Source organism: Macrotis lagotis, chromosome X, assembly GCF_037893015.1.
Source record: "Macrotis lagotis isolate mMagLag1 chromosome X, bilby.v1.9.chrom.fasta, whole genome shotgun sequence".
Taxonomy (NCBI): domain Eukaryota; kingdom Metazoa; phylum Chordata; class Mammalia; order Peramelemorphia; family Peramelidae; genus Macrotis; species Macrotis lagotis.
The window spans coordinates 210,026,600-210,037,867 of NC_133666.1; the positions used below are offsets into that span (position 1 = coordinate 210,026,600).

Consider the following 11,268-nt stretch of genomic DNA (forward strand, 5'->3'; position numbering starts at 1 on the left):
ATAAGGTGAAATACTTCACTCTAGTTTTTAAAAGGATACCTTGGCAAAGGTGTGAATTCACTGATAATTCCTTCAGCTCCAAGTGTGATACCCTGAACAATAAACGTGCTTCCCATTCCTTTCCAAAGGGCTCTTGGACCCTAAAAAAAAATTATTCCTATTAAAATCTACATAATAGGGAAAAATTATTTATTATATTGTAATAGTTACTGATGCTTTCCCAGAGAAATCATAATGGAAGGTCTTGACTCAATTTCTTTCCATACTCTTAAGATTTATTAAATTATTAAATTAAGATTTATTAAAATGAGCATCTACTATGTGCCTGGAACTTAAGTGTTAAGTGTTGAGGAAACAAAGATACAATTAATTCAGTCCTAAGGAGCTTATGTTACATTCTTACACATAAATAGTTTAGTTTTAGAGTCACAGACACTGTAAATTAAATATGAATACATATATTTCTAATTTTCCTATTTTTTTTAAAAAATTCTATTCTCCAGTGTGCTAATAATTCTAATAACTAGATGACGCACTGTCCACCTAAGCAAACAAGAACAATTTTTTTAAACTAAGGTAAATGAGTATTATATATATTATATATGTATTATACTATATATACAATATTATATATATACTACTTGAAATTTTTTAAAATGTATCAATCAAATATGTAGATTGACATACTCACCTGGGTTTTGTTGAAACTGTACATGATATTGATGACTGTAAATGGAGTAAGATGATAATGTCGAGCATGATAATTAACCTGTTAGGAAGATTTTTAAAGCTTTGTTATCAGTATAGTACAAACTTCATTTTCCCTTAAATACATGTAGATAAACCAATTAAATATGTTATTCATCTATTTCTATTTTAGCAAATAAAGAAATAGACTTGGAAAACAATTATTTCATTTTTTAAAAACTAAGAAGTAATTAAAATTCATTCAAACTTTTTACTATAGTAGAATATGCTTGTTACATAAAGTTATATGAAGTGACTCCTAATCAACCTAAGTTCCTAAAATAATGATGTTCTAAGTTCAAGTCATTCTCGGAGAATCTATAAATGAGTACTTTATAACAGGAAAGAGCCAATAATGTAACAATAATGTAAAAGAACTTAAAAATTCACCATTGATCAATAAAATGCCAATTCTTTTTCTATTCCAGGATCACAACCTTTGTATATTTTACCTTACTTTTAAAAAGATTCTATCTAAAACTTTTTTTCATAAGGCTACAGAGATAATGCTCCTCATATTCCTGTGTGGGGTGACTACATGAACTGAAGATAATGGATAATCAAAAAAGTCCAGGAGCCATTTATCAGATACTTGCAAAAAAGGCCAACTATATCTGTGGTTCCTCTTGAGGAAGGTATCTTTAATACAGAGGACATTATGGAATCAAGGAATTAAATAAATCATCATCATCATCATTATCACTCTCTCTCTAAAAATCAGAAGATTAGAGGGAGATAGTAAGAAAAGGACTAATTCAGCAACAGGAATTTATACTATGACTTCACAAAAACAAATCATTGAAGATGAAACAAATTTTCCATATTTAATGTTAGAATATTTTTTTAAATTTCCCTTAAATTCACAAAATTTGAAATTAAGAACTACATTTTGAAAAACACTATCTTTATGATAAAACATTTCATTGGAAAAAGTAAAAAATCAAAAGTCAGCCTTAATTCCTATTTTGAAGTATTGAAGAAGCCCACCTGTAATCTATAAGGTCAATTCACTCTATCTCTAAAGATCCATTTGTTCAAATATTCTATGTGTGTTGGGAGCCAGGGTCTCTAAGCTGTTTGACACAGTCGCGGCAAGAAGACTCAGGGCAGTCACACTGCCTGATGGAACATTTCCTTCTTCAATATATATAGGGATTCCATGTACACCCATATTTATAGGTCTATTATTGATTGCAAAACTTACTCATCCTAATAGTGGAATGACTATAAAGGAAGGATTTCAGAGAAATTCCTTGAATAAAACAGATTGTGAACTCTGTCCAAATTTAACAGGACTGCCTCTCCCTGAGACATACAAAAGGCTTCAGCATTATGAAATCTTTGGAAGACACAGCACTGGGAGTTCCAGGGAGATGCCAGAATATATACAGGGAAACCAGATACAAGATGGGTCAGATAGAATTCCAGGGAAATTAACAGTTTTGCTCCCCTTATCATATACAGGAATATATGATAAAGATGATGAGAGAACAGTTAGTATAGGTAACCAATATGTGAACTCTTAACAGCCTTAGTTTATTGGCAAAGAATAAAAAGTCATAGAAACCATAGTGTCTACCAACAAGGGCTGAAAGGAAAATTAGTTATTGAAGGAGTCAACGGATAGGTGGACAAACATAACTACCCTCACTATAGGTTGTCAAGGGAGCATATTGAAAACATTACATATGCGGTACAAAAACATAGAAGCATTCCATTAAACAAATTATATCAAAGATTATTCTAAGGAAAGTTCTGTTTAATCAATAACTTTACTATGCAGCAACAAACTAGGCAACAGGCAGGTTGAGGTCATCACGGTCTGAGGAGGGACAAGAAAATTAATTACATGATTGATAATCACACTTGTAACCACTACATGATCAAACTTGTAACCACATGAACTATGTGATTAATGATGAAAATTGTATACTTTTGTAACCAAGGAAATGATTTTAGTTTGCTTGTTTCATATGATTCTAAGACTATAAAAATAAATCTAAGCAGCTGACAGTCAGTCAACCTGCTCTTGCCTTTACCCACTTGTTGACTCAACTCATTTCGCCGACTCTATCCCTCCTGTCAAGTTCCAAGGACCCCGTGGAGGCTGGAGCCCCACATATGTGTTTATGGTTCTTTTTGTTGTTCTGATGAGGAAATAGGGTTATGTAATTTGCCCAAGTTCACCAATTAGTATTAAGTGTCTCAGACTGAATTTGAACTCAGGTCCTCTTGCCTCCAGGGCCAGTGCTCTATCCACTGAGCCACCTAGCTGTCCCCATGTGTTTATGATTTTAAGATGAAAACACTAGTGAAAAAATGTTATAGCAATATTGACAACTTAATATTTTAGGTCCTATCAATATGATATTTCACAAAATAATATATATACTAAATAATAATAAGTATACTAAAACAATGACTTATGGTACCTTCACTGATATACAGCACACAGAAAAAGGACTCTGGAGTGAGAATCAAAGAAAATGAGTTCTGATCCTGACTTTGCCATTTAACAACCATGTGACTGAAGGAAAGTTATTTAAACTCTCTGCCCTGTTTCCAATTCTTCAAAATGAAGAGATTGAACCAGAATGCTAAAGTCCCCTGTAGCTCTCTAATTCTAAGATACCAAATTCTAGTACAAATTTTAGGAAAAAAAACCACATGAAATAAGACAGTAAATATTTGTAGCCTGCTTTATCAAAGTTGATCACAAATCTTGGACATTTCACCTTCATTATCACCTATACTAAGTCAGCATTTAATTAAAATTTTCAAAAAGTAACTGAAATTATGCAATTACCTGACATTGGCGACGGAGAACAATGCAAGGATGAGCCAAAACATTTTCTGTAAACAGACTATAAAAACAGTTTTGAACATGTGTGTAAATACCCCAAAAATCTATCTTTTGTGAGAAGTACAGGCTTATAATATACAAATCAAAAATTGTTATTATCAAAAAGAACTAGACTGAACATAAAAATATACTTCAAAAGCAATGTACTACAAAAATCACAATTGAACTGCAGCTATGTAACTGAAACAATATGTACTACTCCTTTATGAAGAACAAAATGGTGGATATATGCTAAGCCTTAAACAATCACTTTTATTTCTCTAAGTCTTTATATACTGTGGAATCAGGTTTTTTTATACCCCAGAAGTCTTCCTCTGATTCCTCATCATGACAAAGAGGTGAAACTAGGTTCTCTGTTGTTCGAGAAATAACATAGTTAAGTTTGGCCACAGAGTGGCCATGTTTTGATATGTTTTGAGATCAAAGAAATTCTTAAGCTGCAGAGTATTATCACAACAGAGAAAGAAATTCCCAAATCAAAAAAAAACTTATAGACGTCCCAGAAATAGTGAGACATTATAAAATCATAAAACAATAACAAGCAAAAATTAATCTGGTAATTTTGTCATTTACTGAAATAATGGAAATATAAACAAATGTCTTTGTGTATAGCCAAGCTGATATCCAATTAAAAACTATGAATAAAAATACAAGTATGTCATAGTTAAAAATCTCCTAAACAATAAAATCATAGTCTATTAAATATACTCTATAAATGTTTATACTCTACTCACTATAGTATAAATTATTACAAATCTCAAATTAATCTTAAATAAATTATCATTATTATTTTATTCTAATGCTTATTCTTTCCACTGTCTGGGGGGGCAAAACTAAAAAATTATTTATTTGTTTGTTTATTTATTTATTCATTCATTCATTCATTTATTTATTTGCAAGGCAATGGGGTTAAGTGATTTGGCCAAGGCCACACAGCTAGGTAATTATTAAGTGTCAAACCATATTTGAACTCAGGTATTCCTGACTCCAGGGCCGGTGTCCTATCCAACGCGCCACATCTGATGCGCCACCTAGCTGCCACCAAAATTACTTTTTAAGAAATGAATCGATCCAGGAATTCTTACCATAGGATAAATCGCAAGTTTTATGAACTTGGATAAAGGAAAAAAATTATTTTAATATAGTTTCCTATGTAATTCCATATATTTTACGTTTATGCATTTAAAAACATTTATTTTGAGAAGAGGTTCATAGTTTTCATCAGACTTATAAGGGAGTTCATGACCCAAAAAGGTAAGACTCTTTGATCTAATCTGTATTCCTCTAATCACAAACTCAGAATTTCACCTATTCAATCAATTTCTTCAGCTTAAACATTATTCATTTTCTAATTAACTTAAAGCATATATTATATAAAAATAGTACCTTGCGAGTCCAATACCGAATCCAGCAAATCTATTCAATTGTTCTGAAGAACAAGAAATAAGATTATACATCACTTATGGTTGGGTAAACTGTAGCAACTTAAGAGTAATTTCTATTTTTTAAAATATTCAAGTAAATGACAAATTTGTACTGTCAAGACCCTGAAGTATTCCCAGACTCCTGGTAATTCCTGAATACATTTTCTTCTGTACACAATATAAAGCTAGATACACAACAGTTGATACCATTAAAATGTTAAAATTATTAATCCTGGGGTGGGGGGAATCACATAAAAGTCTCTTCTTTATAAGATTTTTTTCCCCCAGAAACCCAAAAATCCATTTGACTTGAGTTTTCAATTCACTCACTGATAGGCTTAGGTGTCCATTGGTGCCTTTTGAAAAATAAAACTCAATGGAAAAATATCCAGTTAGAAGTAGTCATGCATAGATGTTTGAAGGAACTTTTCTTTACATCTATATCTATCAGAAAAGAATATTTTTCGACCAGGATCACAAGGATTTCAGGGGACATTTTAATAAAACAGTCAAAAAGGGAGAATTCTCCTTGAACAAGCTTTTACTCTTATCTCCTTACTACTTCTTCCCTTTAAAAGAGTCAAGAGTATATATAAGGGAGTGGGAAATTATTTGGAAAGCAGAGTGTTTAAAAATGCTACGTTCATTCACACATTCACACCAGTCTCAAAAAGTATAAAAGAACAGATGCAAAGTTTCTTTCTTCCTCTTATTTTATTTTGTAAGAAATATCTTCTCCAATCTTTCCAGAAAAAGTAGTATCCAGGAAAGATTGTAGTGCCAATAAGGGAATGGAGAAATATCCAATAAAGCTTAAGAAACAAAAAAGATCAAAAACTGCTACTTTATTCTCTCTTTTGCAAGAAATCTCATGCTCAGATTCTCTAAGATCTAAGCTACATTGCATATTGAGTTATCTTATTCATCTTTGTAAGCCCAATAATGCGTAACAGTACCTATATCGGGGACTGAATAAAATATTGCCTAAACTGAACTGAATTGCTTGCTTAATAAATTATACCATTACCTACTGGCTCATATCCTTGCCACAATAACTTCATATGCTATTTCCAAGATAAGACACTGACTTTTTTAAGATAAGCTTTTACCTTCATCCTAATAATATAAATGAAAAAGACTTGCTTCTTTAAAAAAAAATGAGAATAGTTATAATTAAATTCATAGAGAAACAAAAAAAAAGACCATCAAGGGATTTAATGAAAAGAAAATGCAAAAGAAGGAGGCTTAGACTTACCAGATCTAAAATTAGACTATGTTCAAAAGAGACAGCAGGAAATGATTTTAGTATTCTGCTGTTTGATAAACCCAAAGAGTCCAGCTTCTGGGACAAGAACTCACTCATAAAAACTGCTGGGAAAACCGGAAGATACTATGGTAGAAACTTGGATTACACCAACATCTCATAGCCTATTCCAAGATAAGATCAAAATGGGTATAGGATTTAGACATAAAAGGCAATATTATAAACAAGCTAGGAGAACAAGGAATAGTTTACCTGTCAGATCTATGGAAAGAGGAGCAGTTTATGACCAAGGAAGAGATAGAGAACTCATAAAAAAAAAAAAAACAATTGAATAATTGATTATATTAAATTAAAAGGCTTTTGCACAAATAAAACCACTCTAACCAAGATCAAAAGAAATATAAATTGGCAAACAATTTTTACAACTAGTGTTTCTGACAAAGGACTCATTTCTAAAATATAAAGAGAAATGAGTCAAATTTATGAAAAAAAAAACCATTCCCCAATTGACAAATGGTCAACGAATAGGCAAAGGCAATTTGAAGATGAGGAAATCAAAGTCATATGAAAAATTGCTCTAAATCATTACTGTTTAATGTAAATTAAAGCATCTCTGAGGTACCACTTCATACTTTTCAGATTAGCTAATATAACCAAAAAGGATTAAAGATCAATATTGGAAGGGATGTGGGAAATCTGGGACATTAATGTATTGTGAGTGGAGCTATGCCAAAGGGCAATAAAAATGTGCATACCCTTTAAATCCAGTAATACCACTACAACCTGAAGAGATCATGAAAAAGGGTAAAAACATCACTTGTATGAAAATATTCAAAGCAGCTCTGTGGTAGCAAAGAATTAGAAATCAAGTGAATGTCCATCAATTGGGGATTGGCTGACCAAATTGTGGTATGTATATGTTATGGAACACTATTGTTCCATTAGAAACCAGAAGGATGGGATTTCAGAGAAGCCTGGAAGGATTTGCATGAGATGATGCTGAGCGAAATGAGCAGAACCAGAACATTGCATACCCTAAGAGCAATATGAGGGTGATGATCAAACTTAATGGACTTGTTCACTCCATCAGTGCAATAATCAGGGACAATTTTAGGTTATCTGTGATAGAGAATACCATCTGTATCCAGAGAAAGAACTGTGGAGTTTAAACAAAGACCAAAGATTATCCTCAATTTTTAAAAAATGCTGTCTTATGTACCACATAATTTTGCTATCTCTAATATTTTCTTTCTTCCTCAAGGAAGATGCTTTTTCTTTCACTACATTCAATTTTGATCAATACATGTCATGGAAAATGCAAAGATTATCAGATTGCCTTCTTTTGGGGGGAGGGGGGAGAGGAAAGGGGAAAAATTGTAAAATTCAAAATCTTATAAAAAATGATGGTAGAAACCACCATTGTATATAATTGGAAAAGAAATAAAAATATTTATGTAATAAAAAAATGAGACTGACTAGGATAGGATTATAAATTTAGATATGGAAGGAATTTTGGTTCATCTAGTTCAGCAACTTCATTTTAAACCTAAGGATTCTGAGATCCAAAGAGGTTAAGTAATTGTCCAAATTTACATATATCACACAAACTAAAATTGGAAAAACAAATCCTTTTAATTTCCAATCTAGGGCTTTTTCAACTGTACCACAAATATTTTCTAGATATTGATAGCTCAGGAATATTAGCCAACTCAATAAATCTTTGTGTATTTGTGTTGTGTTTATGAGTAGTACAATAAAACTTCAGATCACAAAAGGAAAAATCTTTACCTTTACCTTTCCTTCTGTAACACATGGACAAACAGATATGACCTTCCCTGAAGAGAAATCCACTAACTCTAGAGAAAGCTCATTCTACTTTCGAACACTTTCATTGTTAAAAATTGTTCCTTTTGGTTGGAAACTATATTCCTGGAAGACCAACTAGCATTAGAGGGACATTACTGGATTTGTAGGACTACTGCCTACACCCAGTTGTCCAAAGATTTGGTTAGGGAACTGTTATCTAGACTTAAGGGCCTACTACCTGGGCACAGGATGGGAGTTGGGGCTATAGAACCCTAGTTTACATCCTGAACAGACTAATAAGACTCCAAGCTGTAGTGGAAAAATTACCAATCACCCAGCTAAGGCCTTGGATTTACTGACTGATCAAGCCTTGCTAACAAAAGAGGCCATTATTCAACATAGATTGGTATTAGACTACCTTTTGGCTGAAGAAGGAGAAGTCTGTGGTAAACTGAACTTATCAAATTGTTGTCTAAAGATAGATGACAATGGGAAGGTGGTAAAGGAGATAACCAGGGATATCGGAAAGTTGGCACATGTGCCAGTCCAAACCTGGACAAGACCCTTTAGTACCTCTTTGGATGAATGGGTTTACTGCCTCATGGTATAAACAGTTACTGGGTATCTTACTACTGGCCCTGAGTGGAATAATCCTATTAAATGTGTGTCTCCCGTGTATGATCCAGTTAATAACTCAAATAGTACAAAATCAGCAAATTAGGACTGGTGTATGGCTCTAATAATGAAGAGGTAAAAATATTGAAAGAAAAAGTCAGTAGTGCTACTGAAGATGAGAATTATGAATTAATTTGAGGAAAACATTGCTGGTAAAGTGTGAAGACCAAGTTGTTACTACAAAGAAAAGGGGAAAGTTGTGAGGAATGAAGGGCATTGTTGATCTTCACAGGGTGTGTGTGTGGGGGGCTTTGAAATCTGTTACAAAAGGGGAATGGCCCCAGTCAATCACAAAAGTTCTCCTAATCCCATTCCAAAAATGAGAAACTACATTAGAAGAAACTAGTCCATAACTAGTCAAGAGTAACCTATTCTTGACCTTCTCCTTTTCACATGCTCAAAGAGATCTATCTGTTCTTGCTCATTAGGATAATGAACAGGGTGGGGAAATAAATAGGAACCAGTGTATCAATTAGATTTGTGACCCCTGCCTATGGTTGGCATGAAGGGGCAGGAATAAAGTCTTTCAAAGTGCATAAAAGAGCTTGTATGTTGGGATTTCCCTGCCCCTCTCTACCACCATGAGAGAGATGTGCCATTTTGTTAAGATAGCTTAATAAAAACCATTTTGATCACTCGGGGGGAAAAAATTGTTCCTTTATATTTATAACTCATTCCTCAAAATTGCCACCTTTTAGGACCAATCAAATCCCCTTTCACACAATAACCTTCCCAGGAATTGAAGGCAGACATAAATATCCTGTTCATTCAAGAGATCCTACTATAGACAGTTCTCTAACTACACTGGTTAGTTTCTACATATATACCAGTTTGCCTATGCAGTTTTGAAAACGTGATATCCAGAATAGAGCACAGTTCTCTAGATATAGCATAGGTAGGGCAAAAATGGGTCTACTGTATCTGAGACACTGTCTTTCAATGCACCTTAATTTTTTCAGCAGTCATTCATATTACTGACATTTTTAACCCATGAAAACTCCCTAATTTTTCTCACTGGACTCTATAACTACAATTATGACTATAATTAGAACAAGTCATTCAAACAAATTATTTTCATATTATAAAGTTTTGGAGTCACAACTCCAAATTTGAAACAGCCTTGGTGTAGGGATATTAGTTATGTACCTTTACCATTATCATCAAGGCAAGCGAGTTTTTTTAAATTGGCTGAAGTTTTAAAATTAACTTTAAAAAAAACATCAAAATGGAAAAAAACCTAAAAAAAAATTAAAAGGGGCAGCTAGGTGGCGCCTGGAGTCAGACCTGGTCCTGGAGTCAGGAAGGCCTGAGTTCAAATCCAGCCCTCAGGCACTTAATAATTACCTAGCTATGTGGGCAAGCCATTTAACCATATAGCTATATAGATACAGATATGTATGTATACATATATAAAATATAAAACTACATCGATATATAATAAAAATATATAGTATATTAAAATATGTAAAATATATAAATAAGTATTCAAGTCTAATGATCAGTTTCATGTTCACATGGGGATGGAAATTCTTTAAGATCTGTAGAGTTCTGGATGAAGATTTTTAAAAACTTCTGAAGAAGCAGAGAATTTTATCTAATGGTGACTCCAAAATAAAACAGACCAGACTTCCATACAAACACTACAAATTGTTAAATAAAACTGCTAAATAAAAATGGATAATCACAGAGGCATCGAATGTCCCTGGTATTACTGAAACTTAAAAGTGAAAATAATTAAGTACAATGGTACAAAAAAGCTTGGAAAGAGATTATCAGTGACCTTTTAAAAATGAATCTCGGTGAATTCGCTAGGTCCTGCGGTGGGGGATACAAGAGTAAATAACATTTTGGTCCTCTTGACGCCCTACTCAAAGCAATTTTCATTTTTTTTAAGTGTTAGCCACCTGACTTCCCGGGCTTCCACGTTCCTCAGCTTCAGAGACTTGGATGGGGAAAGAAGAAAATAAAGGAGAAGGGTAATTACAAAGTATGAAGGGCTCTGGGTGGAGTCTGGGGGGGAGGGGAGCGCCGGGGAGGCGATGCCGAGGGAAGGAGCGGCGGCCGCTGTCCGTCCACCCTCCCGCGTCCAGTCACCCCCGGGGGGGCCCGGTAGTGACCCCCCCGACCTCACCGTTGCTAGCCCCGGGCCCGCCGCTGCCACTGCCGGGGTAGGGCTCCTCGCCGGGCCCCCCGAGCGGGGAGGGGGCGGCTCCCGGCCCGTAGTACGGGGTCTTGTCGCCCCAGTGCAGGTTGCGGCTGCCGGGAATGTCGGGCGGCGTGGTCACCCAGTGGCTGGGCTCGGAGGAGGAGCTGAAGGACTTGGCGGCGAAGCTGGTCCCCCCGGGGTCCTCCCGGCTGCCGCCCCCACCCCTGTAGCCCAGGCCATCGAAGCCGTCCGGACGTCGCGGATGCATCGAACCGGACCGAAGAACGACGGAGCCGCCGGAGGAGGCCCTCCCGCTGCGCCCGCCCGCCGCCGCTTTCTCCTC

General features: G+C 34.9%; 1 protein-coding gene across 3 annotated transcripts in view; it reads right to left on the reverse strand.

The window, feature by feature from the left end:
* SLC25A46 (solute carrier family 25 member 46) overlaps positions 1-11,268 on the reverse strand; it is a 77,427-nt gene that overhangs the window by 24,924 nt on the left and 41,235 nt on the right. For 2 of the 3 annotated variants that reach the window (XM_074205669.1, XM_074205670.1), the window contains 4 exons: positions 4,997-5,039; positions 3,554-3,611; positions 692-769; positions 40-140 (listed from right to left, as the gene is read on the reverse strand). In XM_074205669.1, coding sequence (XP_074061770.1) covers positions 40-140; positions 692-769; positions 3,554-3,611; positions 4,997-5,039 — 280 coding nt within the window. Of the gene's footprint in view, positions 1-39; positions 141-691; positions 770-3,553; positions 3,612-4,996; positions 5,040-10,910; positions 11,267-11,268 lie in introns of those variants that run through there. The other variant, XM_074205668.1, reaches the window with a different exon arrangement.